The 20,495-nt window shown below is 37.7% G+C and overlaps 1 protein-coding gene across 5 annotated transcripts; it reads left to right on the plus strand.

The window, feature by feature from the left end:
- Nucleotides 1-901: 901 nt before the first annotated feature.
- Nucleotides 902-20,430, plus strand: septin6 (septin 6). 5 transcript variants are annotated; one of them, XR_010795931.1, is made up of 11 exons: nucleotides 902-1,017; nucleotides 3,421-3,535; nucleotides 5,635-5,830; nucleotides 6,711-6,897; nucleotides 9,077-9,238; nucleotides 12,161-12,257; nucleotides 13,175-13,343; nucleotides 13,465-13,597; nucleotides 13,837-14,027; nucleotides 15,471-15,527; nucleotides 16,456-20,430. XR_010795931.1 is itself a non-coding variant. In XM_066648796.1 (11 exons), exons 1-10 carry the CDS (start codon nucleotides 988-990, stop codon nucleotides 15,807-15,809), a joined length of 1,284 nt encoding a protein of 427 aa, XP_066504893.1. In that variant the 5' UTR covers nucleotides 902-987; the 3' UTR covers nucleotides 15,810-15,853; nucleotides 16,456-20,430. The 5 variants fall into 5 exon arrangements, 4 of the variants coding, with proteins under 4 accessions (XP_066504893.1, XP_066504891.1, XP_066504894.1 ...); XM_066648796.1 differs by lacking the exon at nucleotides 15,471-15,527 and adding an exon at nucleotides 15,806-15,853; XM_066648794.1 differs by lacking the exon at nucleotides 15,471-15,527 and having other exon boundaries at nucleotides 19,025-20,430.
- The last annotated feature ends 65 nt before the right edge of the window (nucleotides 20,431-20,495 follow it).

Consider the following 20,495-nt stretch of genomic DNA (forward strand, 5'->3'; position numbering starts at 1 on the left):
GAAATAGAAGCAAAAGAGGAGAGTAGTGGATCATTAATGCAAGAGCTGTATGTGCTATGATGGGATTAAGGCTCCAGAAGCAACCAATAGGCCCTGTTCCAAAGGAATCATTAGACACAAGGCAGTAACAAGTGCTAATCAGGGTGCTAGTCCATCGCTGGGCAAAGCCAATTCACTTATAATTAAAAGTCACCAATCATAAACTTATGAAGTGATAGCATATGACTCAATACAAGTGGAAAAGCAAGAATTCAGATGCAAACACTTGTAAAGGCCGTTTGAAGTTTTAAATTAAACCATTACACGATTTAAAACATACACTTGAAGGTGTAACTTAATTTGGAACGTGGGTGTGGCATTAGACTGAATATTTCCCATTTCTTCCCCTACATCATAGCTTGAGTTTTAGGGTGTGAGAAATTTCAGTGTTGCTTCACAGAAATAAACATATAGTGTAAATCCATAAAAAAAGAATCAAAGACTATCACCTAACAGAGACCTCATAAATCACATTGATATTTACATACCATCACTTAGATATGGATATGCAAATAATAGGACAAAAAGGGCATAAAATCTGTTTTGAAATTGTACCATTTCAAAATGTGAATTCACCCTTGTTTTCACGGTATTTGGGAGTCATTTGCAGACTGTACTACAGATTCAATTTTCTTAACCTTTTACGTACCATTTTTCTCATTAACGTAGGCTTGAGAATTAACCATTTCAAGAAAGCTGGGGGTGAATCGCTGAGACTCCAGACTTGTTTTGTTGAGATACGTCATGTTTATAAAGATTTATTTAAACACGATAATTATATGGTATTTATTATGTACATGTTAAGTAAATCCAATGTAGAATTAAAAATAAATGCGTTGTAGATTGTTTATTAGTTAAATACACCCCCTCCGCGCTGAAGTGCTGTAGTCCGCTAGCTTTCTGCGGCCGTTTTCACTCCTCGAGCGTTTTCCGTAATACAGGCGAACCATGGCGGCTACTGAGATAGCAAGGCAAGCGGTAAGGGATCGCTCTGTTATTTTTTTATTTTATTTTGTACATATTTTTGCTCAACATGGACGTAAACGCGACCGATACACGCTTTGTGTGATTATAACAACAAAGTGGCCTATTTTTTCCCCATTCGTGCACGTTAAGCGGCGACAGCGACCAAGCTCCTCCCTCGAATTTTCCGTTCCACCTTAAATGGGGCTGAAGTTTCGGTCTGGCGCTCCAGGCACTAGAACGCAACTGCTGTAGCATTTAAGGTGGAACAGAAGACCCGAAACAGCAGATGAATAGGAAGCACAATTCTGATTCGATGCAGGCACACATTCTAGGGCATTTGAACATTATAACAAACGGTAGACATGAGGGTAATTTTAATGGTTAGCTGTTACGATACGTTTAATAGTTTTGGCCTTTTTTCGAGAATGACTGTCTTTTTCACATGTTGATGGTTACCAAGTCAATTTTATATATTCTGGCTCCAATTGACTAACATTGGTGTTTGGTAGCTTTAGTTATGCCCTAGAGATATCGGGTGGGTTTTTCTCCTTTGCTGCATATATATGTAACACACGTATTCGTCCAGCAACATATAAAGGAAGGACCACCCCATGTAGTGTTCGACTGGCACCGTTAGTTTAGTGCTGCTTTTTTTTTACCATCCTGTGGCACACTAGCTCAATGGGCGTTGTCTACTACAAAGCATTTGGCGTGATATGTGATAGAGAAATGCAGACTTTCATTTGTAAATATTCCAGGCGTAGACTACATTGTGTTGTTGTGCTCTGTAGTGATAGCCCTGTTCCTGATATTTTGTCTATTACTCCGTTCTAAAGATATAGCTTTCTCTCTGGCACACCATGATGATTCATTAAACGTGTTTTCCCTGGGAATAAAAAAAAAAATCTTAATGGACAGCATATACTTTTCCATTGCTCCCCATTCAGTCCTGCTTTTCACAACTCCGCACATGTGGAGCAGATGGTGGAGTGTTGGTTCAACCAATAACGTTGTTTTGTTCTCATTTGTTTTCTGCCGGTGTAAAACCAGCTTTATCACTTTATTGTTATCTATATTTCAACCGCAGTTACCTGGGTCAAATTGTTTGTAATGTTACATTGATGCATCTATGTGTAAAAGGCATTCCCAACACACAGATAGATGCAAAAAATCTTGAAATTCTTAAATGTAACATGAAACATGGCAATGGCTGTGCACAGAGTTCGAGTTTTCTCAGCAGTTCAATGTGAGTAAAACCCAGAAGGAACTTTATTTTCCTCCAGTAGTTCTGACTCTGTGTAAAACCTAAGGAAGACCATTTTATTTAAGCCTAACTATGCTGTACCTTAGTCTGGTTCAAAATAAAGATTTGTGACTAGGGTGATTTTCTTGTGTTTTGAATGCATTTTCTGTGGCAGTGTAATACATAATATATGACAACCATGTTTATATCTAGTCTATTGTGTGGATTACACAGAGCCGGCAACAGGCGGGTGTGCATCATTTCCTGTTGGGTTTTGAAAAGGCCAGGTGAAAACACTGCGAAACGAGAAACGGTAACAAATATATGCTGGAATACGCTCTGGTCAAGAACAAACCTACAATATTCCCAGTTAACGAAATAGTTCTGTAACGCATCAGTTCTTCTTTAATTTGCAAAACTGTTATACATAGGCGTCAGCATTTTCCGTTTGTTTGAAGTATTCATTCTGCTGTTGGAGTAGACTGTCATCTGTTAAATGCGGTTTGAACAGTTGCAGTTAGACAGGAAAGAGGAAGTGTTTGATTAACTACCTGATCTTCACCTCTCTATGATTTTCACTGCCACTGAAAGTTGGAGGGGAAAAAAGCATGACCTAAAAAGGCAATAATTGTTAGCGGTTAATATATGTATATTGTTTTTTGTTTTATTTTAAGTTATTTGTTTTGAATAGTTACGTGGAATAATATGCCTATGTGAAATGTTACACAAATGTCTTCATAAATCAGTGACCTTTAATCAGCTGAATAATCAGATTTTGATTAAAAAAACAAAAGTGAAATCACTGATTGTGCTTTGTTGTGAATGGATGTATACTAGAGAATTCTACGTAGGTTTCTTTGCGGTGGTGGTGTCAGGAACCAGAAAAATGAGCAGAAAATCGTGTAAACAATTTTCAATTCTCTGTAAATCTCTCTAGATCCAATCATTACGATTAAACTTGTCAACGTCTCAGTGGTTGAATTAGGCGGGGATAATATATACATATATATATAAATTAGCTTATTGTCACATTTAAGTAGGTCTTGAGGAAGCATTGTTGGTGTCATTTGCTTGCTCCTACATCTGAGTATTTCTAAGGTATAGAGAAAATCTAAAATGAATTTATCAAATGTTTTTTCTTTAAAGAATGTTGTCCTGATTACTGTTTTTAGGGAGAAGGCGCACGTGCTGTCCCGCTCTCTGGCCATGTCGGCTTTGACAGCATGCCTGACCAGCTGGTCAACAAGTCTGTTAACCATGGCTTCTGCTTCAACATCCTCTGTGTTGGTGAGTGTGTCATGTGGGAGCTCCCTTCCACTCCCTCAAGCAAAAATCTCTAACTATCCATTTCAGAATGCTCACTGATCCCCTCCTTTGACCCAGTTACTGCGTATGGGGGGCTGAAGGATTCTGTTTGTTTTATTTTATGGTATTGTTCAGATTTCAGATTGAAATTGGAATTAAAACATCATTTTATTTCTACGGTCAATGCGCTTTACAGGAGACATTTTTCTGATAATTTTTGAGCAGTTCTTATGAGTGTTGAGACAGGTAATCTAATCCAGTGTTTGACCTGAAGTTACCTACAGTCCACGTTCCAGAGGTATGGAAATATGACTGTAAACGCAACCTGCTAGTTTGGAATGCAAACTTTGATTCATCCATCTTGTCTTATGTTTTGCACATTTTTACTGTCAGTATTGCAGATTTGGATATCGATTATCGAAGACCATGAGGTGGTTTATCTGAATACCACAGCAAGTAACGGGTGAGGGGGGGTCTGTCTTTTAGACTATGTCCAGAACATGTTGGATCAAGGGAAAGTTTTTCCAATGGGAAGGTGTTCATGTAACATATCAAAGCAACAAAAACGGTGTCCTGCGACTTTTGACTCACCCTGTATTCTGCAGTCCTTGCATCTATGCATTGCTTGTCTTGGTTTAAAGAGTTTTCTGTGTAGTTTGGCCCTTTTGCTACAACCATCTAATGGCAGATGTTTTTCCTCTTCAGAAAACAGGAAAAGCTCCACTCTTGATATTTAGCAACAAAAATGTGATGAACATATTTTAACAGTGAAATCATGAGACGCAAATAACCTCTTATTATTTTGTAGTTAATAGGAAGTAATAAGATCGCTGCATAAATGGTATAATCTGAGAGTAAGTTCATGAGTCAAGGCTTATGTGCCAATACCATGAGTAAACACATAAGAAAGCCAGTCTAAGGGCCTGTCTGTGGTTTAATTAAAACTGTAATTTATCAGCTGCAGTTAGTAATTTTGGACAATTAGTGGGGGATGTTGATGCCTAATAATATTTTTTAGAGAGTCTCTTTGTGCACTTTTGAGGTTGAGCCAATGGCAGTGTCCCAGAATGCCAAGTCCAGCAGAGAACAACTAAGGAACTGAATTTTGGGATTTTGGGAGGAAAAGCCACCTTGAAACAGAACTATATCTCATTTTCATTTGTGTATCGGGCACAGAGTATCCTGTGTGTATTTTACTCTGATTGTGAGGAAAAGAGAAAAGTCTTGTGACTCAGGGAGCATGCATTTTGTCAGTATGAGTCTGGTTATTCATGAGTAAGTATTCTGCTGCCATTTTTGTAATCACCCTCCTGCTATTGCTAATTTAACCCAGGTACTGAAATTTCAGGTTCAGTATTTTAATTCACACAGAAGAAGAAAGATATCACAATTTTTGGCAGCAGTTGTGAATTTGAATAAAAACTTCCTATTTTACTCTCAGTGGAAAAGTGTTTCTTTCATTCCGGCAGCTGAGAGGCCCATGGGAAGGTGCTCTGCAAGCTAAATATATGAAGAAGTGGCCAATAAGAGCCATCCATGTAATTAACATTCTAGTGGTGTAGCATGATGAGCCTTTTTCTGCTCTCATAGTTGTCAGGAAACCAGGAATCATAGCCATAAGTTTGCTCAAAAGGATTTGACCAGAGATGAATTTATTTAGGGTCCAAATGACCAGGCTGTGGATCGAGAGTTCATTATAAACGGGATGGATTTTAATTGTATAGAGAAAAATAGCGTAAGGTAACACATACAATATCTTGTGCTGACATCTAATATTTTTAATATGTGTATTTCCCAGTCCTGATACAAATACCTTGTGCGGTGTAAATCCACGTGAGTTAGGTTTGTGAATAATGACAACCTTTTTGTAAGGTTACAGATGAATGTAAAGCAATTAAATGTCAGTTTTAAGTATTAGTCTGTCCAATGCTATTAATTTTGTAAGATATTATCTGCCAATACTGATATGATTTTCACAAATCGGTGTATTACAATAATGCATACGAAGTAATGTAGCAGTAATGCTTTTAGAAGTACAGAATAATAAAGACACCATTCACTTTGCGTTTTTTATTGTGTAGGAGAGACAGGGTTGGGGAAATCCACTCTTATGGACACTCTGTTTAACACCAAGTTTGAGGGTGATCCGACGCAGCACAACCAGCCAGGAGTGCTGCTGAAGTCCAACACCTATGAGCTGCAGGAAAGCAACGTCCGACTCAAGCTCAACATTGTTAACACAGTTGGATTTGGAGACCAGATTAACAAAGAGGACAGGTGAGATCTATCTTACTTATTACTTATTGCAGTCCACAAGATGTTTTAAAATAAGCAGGATAATGCCTTATTGATGACATGCTTAGCAGAACACACCTTTCTTAACATCATACTTCAGCTACACAAAGTTATCTCATTCCTTTTTGGATGTCTGCACTGGTATTAGCCACATTTTAATGAACCAGCCTCAGATACAGAACTCTAGAAAGAAGTTGGGGTATGCCATGGTTGGCAAATTCAGACAGAATCTGACTTAATGCAGTTTGTTTTGCATTCAAGAAGACATGCTCAGGATGTGCTATGATGTTATAAAGCTGCGAAAAACTAAATTTGAATTGTTGCGGCATACCCTGTCCTTAAGAGCATTTTAGGTCCGCACTGACCTTAGCACGGAGAATGTGACCCTTGTAGTGAGTAGTGTTATGTAGTTTGTGATAAGCTGATCCAGAAGGATCTTACTTGTGGTTATATGGTATACTCCAAACCTGGTGTCTGTGGGAACATGCATTGTGTGCTGCTTTTCTGTAAGGTAATACTCACATAAAGGAAAACTCCCATTGTTTCGTGTTTTCTCCCTTGTGGTAATATGACACTTCCGTGTGATTTTAGTGCCTGAAAGTGACGGTGTCTATTTATCAGAGCTCTCACAATTCATGATTAATGTCTTGTTTTGGTCCGTGCAAGATTAAGTTGTATTTTAATCACAGCTGGAATGGTAGCTGGACCACTTCAAAATGACTGCAGCTTTTGTTATTTATTTATTTTTTTCAAATAGTGGGAGGCATTTGTTATTCAGCTGTGTTGCGTAATAACATCCATTCCACACACATTTCCCAATTGAATTATTATCACTTCATTTTTTTTGTTTGTTTTTTTGCAGTTACAAACCTATTGTGGAGTTCATTGACACTCAGTTTGAGGCATACCTTCAGGAAGAACTGAAAATTAAGCGCACTCTACACAGCTACCATGACACGCGCATACATGCCTGCCTTTACTTCATCGCCCCCACTGGACACTCCCTGAAGTCCCTGGACCTGGTGACCATGAAGAAATTGGACAGCAAGGTTAGTGCTTTGTTCCATTTCAGTGTCTGAGCTCTTCACTTCTTCTGTGTTACTGGGGTTTTTGTTTCAGGTCAGTGTGCCTGTGAAAGTTAATTTTTGGATAAATATTTGCTACAGTTGGTACATTAAAGGCTCTGAGTTATGTGTAAGAAGATACATAGCTGTTTTTTTTTTTTTTTTTTACTAAGGGTGGATATTTGGGTTTAAGTTTCAATGAATGAGTGAATGTGTGGAGGAAAAAAATACCACTTTTGCTGATGCATCTGAATTTTTTGGTTGAAATATAATATGGCCAGAGTTACAAGGCATAATTAATTTCTGCTGCTGGTTATACCAGATGGACCCAGTTGTCCTGTTTTTTTTGTTTTTTTTCCTCCAGTGGGAAGGTTTGTTTTTTATCTGACTGATTTCCTTGCCTGTGGATACTGGGAGAGCCTGAGAATGCACAGTAAATCTCTGATGCTCAATGCAAACAATCATACAGCTTGCAGGAGGCACCAAGCAATGGAACTGTGAATGAGATAAAGGAACAGATATCAAGACATGCTGTTCTGTTTAGAATTGTAAATTAGCTTTTTTCCCAACATATAACAGCACTTTTGATTAATAGTTTTATCACCTTTATCAATAGGTTTTGTACTGATATAGAAAACCAGTGTATTGGTTGTTGGATTAAAGGATTAAAGGCAGTTGGATCTGGATTAAAGGCAGAAACTCCTGCTTTTCTAATGGAGAGTAAAGGCAATAATATCTGAAACAGTTTAGAGATTTTGACCAAAACCCATCAATGCAGTAGTGCATTTGTGTCCTCTGACCACCTGTTTCAACAGCATTCATGTGCATTGGTTTTCAGAATAAACACACAACATTGGCTAAATGTGTTAGACAGTCATTGTGTACACAAACGAAGAATTAACTATTAAGATAAGCACATATCCTGTTTTTTTTTCCCATAATGTAAATATGCTGTTAGTAGTTGTGTATTTGTTTAGGACTGCAGTACTGTGCCTACTTGAAGATTAAGCTCCACTGTGCACTTGTGTGTGTGTGTGTGTGTGTGTGTGTGTGTGTGTGTGTGGTGGGTAAAAAAAAGGGGGCACATGTATAGTATGAATGCTACTGAAAGTGCATTTTGTTCACAGAATTTGTGTTAAAAGTAGTGAGAATTTTCTAGTAGAGTACAGGTTGCTTGGAATATCACCAGTGAGTTGTGTGGGTGGAGGGCTTTGTGTGGGATTGGAGCACAGTGTGTGTGCCATGAGTGGAAACTGAATGTTTGATTAACCCCTCAGCAGTAGCACACTGCTTTTGTGCTTTGTGTAGTGCTGCAGTATTGTATCATACACATTTGAAGTAATTGCCTTCTTTTTGGCTTAAATTAGCAAAGTAGTTGATAATGTTTTACTGTGATTGTTAACTTGTAACAATATATTTAGTTCTAATGATCACAAGAACCCCTACAGAGTGTGTTGCCACCTTGCGCCCACTGATTCTGGGTAAGAATCAGACCCACTGCGACCCTGAACTGGAAGAATGATCAAATTATTTTTAGATGCAAAACACAGCGCACGGAGTTATACGAACTAACAAACATATAGAGAATGTATATTTTCCACACAAGCGAGGGTTCAGTGAGGCATGATACATATCAGCTGGAGCAGTAAATTTCTGCATCTATTTTTATCTCTTCTCTGACAGATGTTTTCAGAAACTGACCTGTAGAAATGTCAGATTTGGGAGGGAAAGGGACTTGGGTTTTTTCTTTCTTTCTTTTTTTCTAGTTGTGTTGAAAAAGAATTGAACACAGGCCCATTTGCATTCCTGTTTAGACTCTACCAAATTGTTTTATTGTATCAGTTTGGTAATGAGTATTAATGTGATTAATTACACAGATATATCAGTAAATTTTATGGTCATTTTACTGCTCTGCCCATTTTGGCCATATTTTAATAATAAAAGAAAAAATCTTACCTTTACAATATAACATTCAAATGTAATTGTAAAGGACCAACAACCCATATTTAATATACCTTTATCTGAAATTAAAAAGGGCATATGCTGTTAAACTATTGATAATAGGTAAACTGTTAATTATATTAATATATCTGAAACTTTAAATTGCTGTTGGTCTCTTAACTAATTTTCTTCTCTGATGGCTGTGTCTTTTCGTATTCTGCAGGTGAATATCATCCCCATCATTGCTAAATCCGATGCCATCTCCAAGAGTGAACTCGCCAAATTCAAGATCAAGATCACCAGTGAACTGGTCAGCAATGGAGTCCAGATCTACCAGTTCCCCACTGATGATGAGACAGTGGCAGAAATTAACTCCACGATGAATGTAAGCTTGCCACAATCTGTATCTTAACATTTTTGATTATTCTTACTGAGGAAATTTTGTCACATATTTTTACCATGTTCTTGTTTAAAAAAATTGTTTTTAAATCAATTGCCTCATGAGACATGGATGCTTTTGTGTATAACATTAAGTTGTATAGCCATATACACTGGGCAAAAAACGTTCTGCTCGTTCAATGTCTCTTTGGAAATTTACCCAGAAAATTTACAATTGTTCTCTTCATTGCTCCAGTGACAGTTGCTACCCTCAGAAGTTAGAATTTTTATATTTTGCATTCAGGCAAGAAGAAATGGGTGAGGTCAGGAGTTGATGATGTTGAATGATTTGTTGTGGATCACAAACAATACTCCACTCTAAGCAATTGGATTGAGCTCCATCACTCCAAAGAATGCACGGCTCAATGCCAACATTATATCCTCTAGCTGGAGAATAGGTAGTTGGGGATTTTACAAGCAATAGGCTGTTTTTTCGGTCACGTGGTTCAGACAACATGCAAAACCTAGGTAGAGGGCAGGAAGAGAAACATAGTACTGGCTTCTTGCACAGTCTCCTCCAGTCTATGTTAATTGAGGTGATATTATGAGAGAAATATAGAGCGCGATTTTTAACTCAACTGTGAGATTAGCTGATACTGAGGCAGTAATTACAGTCTCAAAATGGCTTTTAACTCAGGGACACTAATGAAAGCTCACAAATGTATTGAGACAAACTTGTTTGTAAGTAGTCGGGTTGACCTCGGTACCAATGAACTCCTTGTTGACTCTCTTAATGTCCTGTGGATTAACAGAGCAACAGCAACATTCACTACCGCAACACCTCTTGTCGTTAATGTGGTTATTTACTTAACGTAATGTTAGGTTTTAAATCCATCACCAACGGACTCTTGCAGCACCCACAGAACTGAGCAAAATATTATACTCGTGTATCTTAGTCAAATTAAAAGCTGACTCTAGCCTCACGTGGTTGTGAGAAGTGATAATTGGGTTTTTCACTGTTCTTTTTGTGTGGTGACTGTGCCCTGGTGGTGGATTTAAAACAACATATACAGGAAACAAAACTAAATTCGAACAAGAAGCTTCTGAATAGGAAACCGCCTCAGTCTTGTCCTGAACCCCGGCAGCAGCTCTAACAGTTTCAGTCAAATTCTTGCACTTGTTCCCTCATGAACAACAGCTTTTGGTACTTGATACATGCTCCTTGTGATTTACCAGTTTAAATGGATTTGAGGGACCATTAATTACGCCAAACGCGGGCTTAAAATATCATTTCCTGCCCTCCGTCTGCAGTTCATGCAGTGACATGTTGTACAACCTAAAAGTAACTGGATTCACTAAATATAAGGGGTGTGTGTGTGTGTGTGTGCTCGGTTTTATAGTTTGCAATTTGTGTGACAATAGTAAGCTGGAAAGAACACATCTGGTGTCCAGCAATATGCTTGCTGTCAGGAAATAGCAGCACAGAAGGAGAGAGTTGTGTAATGTGTGTTCTTACAGCAGGAAGTGTGGGAAAGACATGCATGTACATACAGTGTACATAACACAGTAAATTATTATTTTTTTTCTGCTTTTTTCATTGTGTCATTAATTAATTGGAAATTTTTTTTGATTAACGTACATTTGATATAAATAATATTTTTGCCTCTTCTCTGTAATATTGCTGTGTTGTAGAAACGTAATATAGTCCAGTTTACAGTAATATAGTCTAGTTGCTTATAGAGCCAGTGAGATCTCACTAACACTAATCCTCATACAGAGTCAAAAACCCAATGGGTGAATCCCTCCCACAGAAAAGGTATGTTAATCTTTTGTCCCAGTGTGAAACCACTGGCTCTCTCTTGGTGTGTTTAAAGTAGTTTGGGCTGTCATTAATGCTTCCATAGAGTGGGACGTGGCTCATCTTTCTCTTTGCTGCTGTAGAGGGGCTTCTTGAAAGTAAATATTGTCTTAACGAGGTGGCGGCATTATGTCTGCTTTGTGGGCTGTTCATTTAGCCGATGTCACTTTAAGAGTTAGAGCTGACATATTGTCTTAGAGCTGGAATGTGAGTTCATTGGCTTTATGTCCCAATGGGTTCACTGTTGTGTTACAGGGTGATGGCTGTTGGTTAATGAATATCAAGGAAAAGTCTGTCAGTGCATGTTTATAACCTAACTTTACATTCCTTTGTTTCAAATAACCCATTCTCTCTCTGTCAAATGTGGCTGAATTTATGAGTACATTAGTGTTCAAAATGTGGTAGTATTTTGTTTTTTTTTCATTTGTATCAGTGTTTGAATTATTATTATTATTATTATTATTATTATTATTATTATTATTAATATACACTGAACCTACACTGATTGTCCATTTTATCAGCTCCACTTACCATTTTGTAGCACTTTGTACTTCTACAATTACAGATTGTAGTCCATCTGTTCCTCTGCATACTTTCTGTCTTTCTACAGGACCACCACAGAGCAGGAATGAATTGGATGGTTGATAATTCTCAGCACTGCAGTGACATTTAAAGTGATGGTGGTATGTTAGTGTGTGTTGCGCTTTTTACCTGCTCTCTGATGGTCCTATGGAGGGTCTGACCATTAAAGGGCAAGTTCAAATGGAGATAAGAATATGCACAGAAACAGAGCTACAAAGTGCTCCTGTATGGTCAGTGGAGCTGATAAAACGGACAAAGAGTGTAGGCGCAATGGTAGATGTTCCTAGTCCTGTGATTACTCAGTGTATACTATAGTTGTATTTGTTTGAATGCTATGCAGGTGCAGCACTAACAACAAAATGATATATTTTTCTGAAAACAGATGACCTGTATATAATCTGAAACTATTAACTCTTTGTGTTTGTGGAAATAATATGTATTTATGCCAAAATGTACTACTGATTTGCATGTAATTTGTGTGCTGTGTAGGGTCATTTGCCATTTGCTGTGGTGGGAAGCACTGAGGAAGTGAAGATTGGGAACAAGATGGTGAAAGCGAGGCAGTACCCATGGGGAACAGTTCAGGGTGAGAGAAGCTCATGTCTTTTGAAGGAAATGAGGCTGAGATCATTCTACAGGAACATGGCTCTTAGTTCAGGACATCCAGGCCCATCCTCTTCCTTTATTTCCGACTCATAATTTTCATAATCTAGTTACAGGCTATTTTTTTTTTTTTTTCTTATGCAAAGTTGGAGAACCAGATCAATACTAACACTTCTCACATCATTAATAGAATTCTCGGTTTTGATTGGGAAACTGTTAACCATTATTTAAGGAGGTTTGTGATGTTTGAATGATGAGCAATGCAACACAAGCCACATGAAACTTGACCAGCATAGTGCTGTCCCCAGGCTATAGCTGACATTGTGCCCCCCCTTCTCTCCCTCTCTCTCTCTCTCTGTCTCTCTCTGTCTCTGTCTCTGTCTCTCTCTCTCTGTCTCTGTGTGTGTCAGAGGCCACAGGGCCATTGCTTAAATTAGTTGTTGTTTTTTTTCTTTTTCTTTTGGTTGAACTAGCAGAGAAACATCCATTTGAAATTTTTTTCAGGATATATATGTTTATTTTGCATTTGTGATCTACTGCATGAAGTGTGCAGCTTACATAAAGCATAAGAGAATTTAATGTGATGATATCATGTTTCGTTAATGTCATGAAGTGAGTCACAAGCATAGCATTGAATATGAAGATCTGAAATGCCTTCCATAAAGTGAAAATTGTATAGAGGCCTGATACAATACAAAAGGCTTGTTTTCTTTTACTGAAAATACCCTGTGAATATTAAATTTTGCTAAATGTATTTTTTGAGCTAAATAAGTATAAATAGCATCTTTCTTAATTTGCCATGGCTTATGGAGCTGGACAAAATATTTAGTTTGGCTAATAATTATAGGATTTATTTTAATTGGTCCCTGCTGTCTATGTAAAAGTAATCATCTTTTTCAGTGGAGAACGAGAACCACTGTGATTTTGTGAAGCTGAGGGAGATGCTGATCCGAGTGAACATGGAGGATCTGAGGGAGCAAACCCACACACGCCACTATGAACTCTACCGCCGCTGCAAACTTGAAGAGATGGGCTTCAAAGACACAGACCCTGACAGCAAGCCTTTCAGGTAAAGAGAAAGGCTGCCATTTTTAAGACAACGTTTGGGTGTTTAAAAATGTTACTAGGATTAGGTTTAGAGCTTTTATTAGTACCTACATTCAGTACATTGTGTTCTTTGTCGGTTTCAGTCTTCAGGAGACATACGAGGCCAAGAGAAACGAGTTTATGGGTGAGCTGCAGAAGAAGGAAGAGGAGATGAGGCAGATGTTTGTCCAAAGGGTAAAGGAGAAAGAGGCAGAGCTGAAGGAGGCAGAGAAGGAGGTCTGTGTGTTTAATGGTGCTTTTTTTTGTGTGTGTGAGAAAGTCCTTGCTAATATTTCACCGTGTAACAACACTTCAGAAAGTGATTGTGAAGTGCTTGGTTTAATTTTTATTACACACTTTGCCAGAGTTTAAGCAGTTCCTTTTAAACGAGGAAGCCACATACATATTCAAAGATTTAATTTGATTTAAAAAGTGCCTAGTCTGGACAATCTGACCATGCATATCCTCATACACAGCTGCATGAAAAGTTTGACCGTCTGAAAAAGCTGCACCAAGATGAGAAAAAGAAACTGGAGGATAAGAAGAAATCTCTTGATGATGAACTGAACATCTTCAAGCAGAAGAAGACAGCAGCTGAGCTACTGCAGTCCCAGGCCCAGCAAGCAGGTGGCTCTACCACACTCAAGAGGGACAAAGAGAGGAAAAAGTAAGTATCGACTTCTGTCCTCTCTCCATCCTTAACACACCTCGCAGAGAAACAGCTGCGTTTACACATTGGGATGAATACAAACTGCTAGAAATCCATGTGTCCTCCACAGTCTGCAAAATGGGCAGCAAACATATTTTCAACATATGTTTGTCTTCCCATTTAGTTCTGGTTTTGAGCACTAACGAGCTTATTTTCAGGCTTTTTTGTGCTTTGATTTAGTTCATTTTTATTCATGAGTTTCTCAGACCACGGTTGCCATATTGTAATGCTCTGACAATGATGTAAAAGATGTTTAAAGGATCAATCTGTAATTGAAAAATGATTGCTGTAAAACTGACAGCAATCATTTAAAACAAATCATGCACTTCACATTCAAAATAAGTGGAGAGAGCTTTCTGTCCCCTCCTCCTCCTCCTTCACAGACACAGTCCACATGGGTGAACCTACACAAAGAACTGTTTGCAGCTTTCGAATATTGTAGCTAAAATGAATATGTCATAAACAACCTATTTGCACAGGAAAGTGTATATATCACTTCACTAAAACATCTGCCTACACTAACAAAAGGTGAAGAAGCTGCCACTGTTTTTTGTATTTACCAGCTTCATGTTTTACTTAATTTACACCTTAAATATTTCACTAGATAAGAATGTATCTCCCTTATTGGTACTTTCCTTCCACCTTAAATGTAATTTCAGGAGGCAGATGTTTGCTGCTTATTCACAATTCTCATATTCATAAGTTTAGTTCCACTTTACATCAATTTCCATGTCTAATACTGGAGCTGTTCCCTATGCAGCTTCCTATTTTAATTTAAATAGACAACTGTATGAGTCTAAAGTTATCATTGCCGTGCTAATCTAATGTTATTTCATCGCTGTAGCACACTGTTTGTGTTTTACCTGGCAACCTGGGGTTTATGTACTGTGATTGGACAGGATCTCAGGCCTAAATCACAATAGAGCTCAGCTCCAAGATGGGCCTCCTCATGAAGAATAACCAGGCTGCTACATTACTCTCAGGGATGCCAGAGTTTTTACTTATAACTCCATAATCTCTGATGACACAGTTTTATTATTTAGTACAGTAAACTACAGATTGTTTCTTTAATAATACTTTATCCTTGAGTTGTTTATTGTATTAGCATTATTTGTCAGAAATATATAACTTAACCTGTACAGTATATCAGATCTCACAATGCACATTTCATAATGTATCCTTGTTATTGCACTGACACAGATTGATTTTGATGATTATTATATATTTTACTCCGTTGCCTCATGAAGAAAAAAAATAAGTAAAAGCAGATTAGATATTAGGCTGAATGAAGTATAAGGTATAAACCCTACAAATGAAATGGAAAGGCCCAGTCTGGTGTAAAATTCAGAAGTGAGAAGTATTCCTGTCATGTTGGTAATCACTCCTGATTGTGTATTCAAGCTGATTTGGCCTCCTCACCAGACCATGATACAGAAGGAAGACACTTGCACTGAGAAGGTTTACATTTTTTTTTTTAAATTTCTTTTTCTCCAATTTACCTCACTGCCTTATTTGCTCCTTAAGCTGTTCACAGGTTCTCATAGCCTGATGAGAAGCACGTCATTCTTCGGTCCATCTCACATTTACGTTACTGAAGAAATGCTTTCCATTGGTTGAGAGCTATGTTCAGGGCTATGTTCCATTTTCCTCAGTAACCAAGCAGGGCATGGCATGTGTAAAGTTGTTGCTGTGTGGTCTGTGCATGTTCTGCATGTTAAATCAGTGTTGTTTTCCAGTTAACTCCTCATCTGCTTGCCGCATGCTGCATGAAACACCTTATGCTGGTAAGGCTTTCAAACAATAGGACAAATAGTACAAGTGGTTAAGCAACTGTAGGTGTTGTGTAGTGAACGTTTCTCTTAAATGCTAGGACTGTAATAGTCTACGACAGCTGTAAGACTAGCACCGTCTATATTTCTCTTATTTAGTTAATTTATTTATTTATTTTTAATCATACACAGTATAATCTTCATTTTCATTTCTGAGACATGTGAAAGTAAAGCAGTGCAAATACTGATTCTGTCAGTTTTGGGCCAGGGCTGTAGTGTATTACTGACCCTATTTGATGCTCATTTCCAGCCTTCCCTTGTGGTGCTCCGTGTCACAAAGGAGAAACGCTGGTCTAGCCGGTTGCTATATGAGTATGTAGTGCAGATTATTTAAAACATTATGCTGCAAGCTTAGTTCATTAAAACCATAAAACATTAATGAAACCTACCTTTGTTTGGTGGTAAATGATTTTGATAGTTGAACACATCTGCATTTCTCCCATAATCCTTTCCAACAACTTTAACTAACACGTGTATTAACATTTAACTTCGTTTTTTGTAGTGTGTGAATAATCTAAAGAGGAAAGAAAATAATCCTCCTTTTCTCTCATTTCCAGTTCAGGATTCCTGTAGAAAGTGCTCCCCCCCCTCCCCAAGCCAGCTGTGAATGAGTTCTTCCCCCTCAGTCTCCTGAGCCATGTCTCCGATCCTCCCCCCCCCCCCCCCCCCCTTATATTTCCCTCCGCTCTCACGTCTCACACATAACCACGCTGAAGAGGGACCTTTAATGTGAATGGAATTCTTGAATCAAACATGTCCTGTTACATAACTCATTTATATTTACGTTTTTTGTTCTTTTTTTCTTTTTAAGAGCCAGTGTTCTTCTTTTTAATCACCTGTTTTGTGCTCCTATGACAAATATGATGATGATGATGATGATGATGATGTGTTTTGCATGATCATTGTATGCTATTAACATTGAAGAGCGTGACTACTGTTGTGTAGAAAGAGTAGCAAGCGAAGATGAGACTGGCATCAACTGGGCATGGTTTGGCATCTCCAGCGTGGCTTTCAAAGTGCCATCTGTGATGCATTTATCCGGTAACTTCATACCTGATACTACTCATACTGAAGGTGTATTACACTCCCCACTCACATCAACTGGTCTTAAAGTTAGTTTTTGAAAATACTGAATTATTTTGACATATACAGCACCATGGCAACTCTTCTGCACACCTCCAGATTCTGAGTAGTACTGAGTTTAGCATGTGCTGTTTGTGAATTCATTTTCTACTGAAGCATGTTTTATGAATGTTCTTTAGTCATCTACAGCCCATACCTCAATATCTTTGTGTACTTGCCGTGAGCACGCTTGTATTAGGTGTATTAGAGCAAGCTTTGCTGTACCACTTTATCTCATGTCAGCACCTTCTTATACTTCTGCTTCTTTTTTTTTTTTTTTTTTTTTTAAATCAATTAAGATTTATGACAAACTCCTACAAAAATTGCATTTTGTACTTTTGTACTTTTTAGCCCAAAACTGCCAAGGGACTCGTACTGAACCTGTGTCAGTGTAAAGCGTTTTCTGAAAGAAATAATAAAGGGTAATTTTCACCAAATATTTAAACTGTGGGCAGAATCATTGTCTAAGACCCTCTTACAGAAAAATGTGCATTGTTACGTTTTCCCTTTGTGAGCACCTTTTTATCTCTCTCCCTCACCAATGTATTCTGTTTGGATTTACGGTTGTGCTTGAATCTTACAGATTTTACAAATATACAAGCATTTTTCTGTCTACTTGGTGTGTTATGTTCTGATTTGCACTTTTTTGTAGAGTAGTAGAGGCTTTAGTTAAAAAAGCTTTGTAGGAACTTATCAGAATTTATTCCTGTATTAAAACCCCAGCAGGAAATATTTTTGAGCCAAAACATGCTGAGTCATTTAGTGTTTATGCATCGTTATTCTAAAACTGGTTAGATTTTCTTCTCCTCTCTCTCCATCCATATAGATTTATACATGCATTTCACTGTTGGAACAAAACCTTGTATCTGAAACTATAACTTTACTAGGGAAGGATAAAATAATCGTAAATTTAATAGAAGTTAAAGCAGACATTGGCTGGTATTTTTTATCTAAAATTATACCACCCTCCAGGAAGAAAAAAAAAACCAAATACAAGGTTTTGCCTCTAGTTTAATTAATCAATGTATTCATTGACACTTTCATATCACTTTCACATCAACCATAAACCATGTTTTTATAACAGCAGCTTTAAAGAGAACAGCAGCTGTTAACAACAGAGATTCTGATCAGTAGCACTCAGACGGTGTGTGTATGTGTGTGTGTGAACGTTTGGCCTTTTGAATTTGTAGGTTTGATGATGGGTGTGAGCAGAGCTGAAGTGTGGTTCTTTAGTTTGGGGCCGAGCTGTGTTCTCTGGTGGGTGATGTCTCCTGCTCACTGCTGTGTGTGTATTACTTTCCTTTGCAGTAAATCCTGGCTCTGCACTGAGTAGTGCCCTGGCCCCCCCCCCTACAGCTTTGCTAAGAGACCAGACCATGACTTTTCGGTTAAGAGCCGTGCTCCAAGGCCATGGGGAGACAGTGTGGATCCCAGCCTTCGCGGCCTTTCCGATAGAGGCCTCCATTTTTTTTTTTTTTTTGGTTAATGCAGCAACTAACAGTTTTTAGTGTGTTACTAAATACCACTTGCTTAAGGCTGTGCTGTCTTGGTGTATTTGCTTCTAACACGGTGACTAATATGCTTATCATGACTCTTTTAGGAAGATGTTACAAATTCATCTTTATTTAAAAACAAACAAAATATCTATTCTATCTTAAGGGTTAAAATATTTTCAACAAAAGTAGCTGAATAAAGCAGCACTCGCCGTTTTTTCAACTAATCAAGGGCCCACACTGTCATCCATGATACATCACTCTAATGGTAACAGGTCTACAGTTTTCGCATGTGGTACTTCTGGCTGTGAAGTTAACACTTGAAATGTGGCTTAAGAGCAGTGTGTATCTGCACATAGACCAGTACAATGCTTTTGGCTGTCCAAAATCACAATTAAGATTTCTGATTTTAAGTTTTGTGTGCCTTTCCTTCCCATTGGCAGCTTCTGCTCTCTGGCTGCTTTACACTTCTCTCTAACCTGTGTTTGTGTCCCCTTTTCTCTTTCTCTAGCTTCTTTTAAATCTGTCTTGGGCACCTGTCTGAAGAGGGGATTGCAGCTTCCAAGAAAACTAAAGCACCTATTTTCCTCTTCCTGTCTCTCACTCTGCCAGCCTGTTTTTTATTTCTATTTTTGAACGTTTCTAAACGTTCGTGCTGTCTGTTCAGTCAAACCGGGCCTTACGTGGGCTTCACATGGTGTTTTTTGCAATAAGCATTAACCCTCTTTCCTAATTACAGCATGCCAAGCAAAGTCCCACTCTAATATTTTTACAGATCTTGCGAAAGGCACCGGAAACAAAGTTCTGGGATTAAAATAGAGCATGAAGGAGACATTTTAATTATTTGCTGAGAAATCATCAGCGCTTTTTTTTTTACACATGATATAAAGATAGATATATATATCTTTGCATAGCTAGCTTACATAGGCCCCAGTCTTTTACATTCTGAATTTCTCCTGACTGAAACATGGATGTTGTCTGAAACGGCCCCAGAAACTGTGTAGATGACATACATAAGTTTGTTTCCCTGCCACGTGTTGTGTGTAAACATGCAGTTATGGAATTTAAGTGTCTGAGGTTATATTTTGTACGACTTGAAAACACTGACTGTCTGGCTGTGAGTTAAAAGAGGAACCCAAAGAAAACTTTGGTTTAGAATTCAAAGTGTATCTTCAGTTAAGACCTATGTGACTTCAGTTTATTGGGTTCTTTATTTTATTAAAACTGAAAGTTATAACAAAGTTATAATGTAGGCGAGTTCAGTTCGGCCCATTTAAAGACAGAGGAATCTTAAAGATCCTGATATTGGGTTCTCTAATATAGAGAACTTTAAAAGCTATGGTGAAATGAAGTACTTCTAAATACCATCTAGATCACATTCAGCCCCTTTTCATTTAGACTTCACCTTTGACCCCCTATTCTGCCCTTTGCATGTTTTTCACATGATCTTTTTTTTATATACATATACATATATATATTCATACGTTTATTTCAAGGCCTTTTTTTCAGTGTCAAAATGCTTTCTGTATTGGCTTGTTTTTCTCTTGTATTTATTCCAGGTTTATGTGCAGTTTTATCTGCTTTACAAATTGATACAAGTTTTGCCAAATGACATTCAAATCAATATAATTTTGTCAGTTTTATTCTAAGTGAGTGGCAGATAAAGATATTCATCCATATATTATTTATAAGGATCTATTTTGTGTATTGAAGTAGAGACGTGTCTTAATAAAAAAAAGTACTATTGTTCATGGGACGTGATGGTTTTCGCTGTATACAACAAGACTCTAGGCTCCATTTTTATAGTTCCTTCCATACCTGCCTTTCATTGTCAGCTCCCCAGCCCCTGTTATGAAACAAGGTTGTGAAATATTTAATTGTAGTAAGATTTAATTGATGTACATTTTCAATAAAACTAAACCAAAATAAAAAAAAAAAACTGGTTTGATATTGAATATTTTGTTTTGATTTTTTTTCATTGA

Source organism: Hoplias malabaricus, chromosome 17 (assembly GCF_029633855.1).
Source record: "Hoplias malabaricus isolate fHopMal1 chromosome 17, fHopMal1.hap1, whole genome shotgun sequence".
In the NCBI taxonomy this organism is placed as follows: Eukaryota; Metazoa; Chordata; class Actinopteri; order Characiformes; family Erythrinidae; genus Hoplias; species Hoplias malabaricus.

Bases quoted from the DNA above. Each gene is read 5' to 3' on its own strand.
- septin6 (XM_066648794.1), top strand. From the start codon at position 988: ATGGCGGCTACTGAGATAGCAAGGCAAGCG. The intron at 6,898-9,076 runs GTTAGTGCTTTG...CGTATTCTGCAG, and splicing joins TGAAGAAATTGGACAGCAAG to GTGAATATCATCCCCATCAT. The intron at 12,258-13,174 runs GTGAGAGAAGCT...CATCTTTTTCAG, and splicing joins CCCATGGGGAACAGTTCAGG to TGGAGAACGAGAACCACTGT.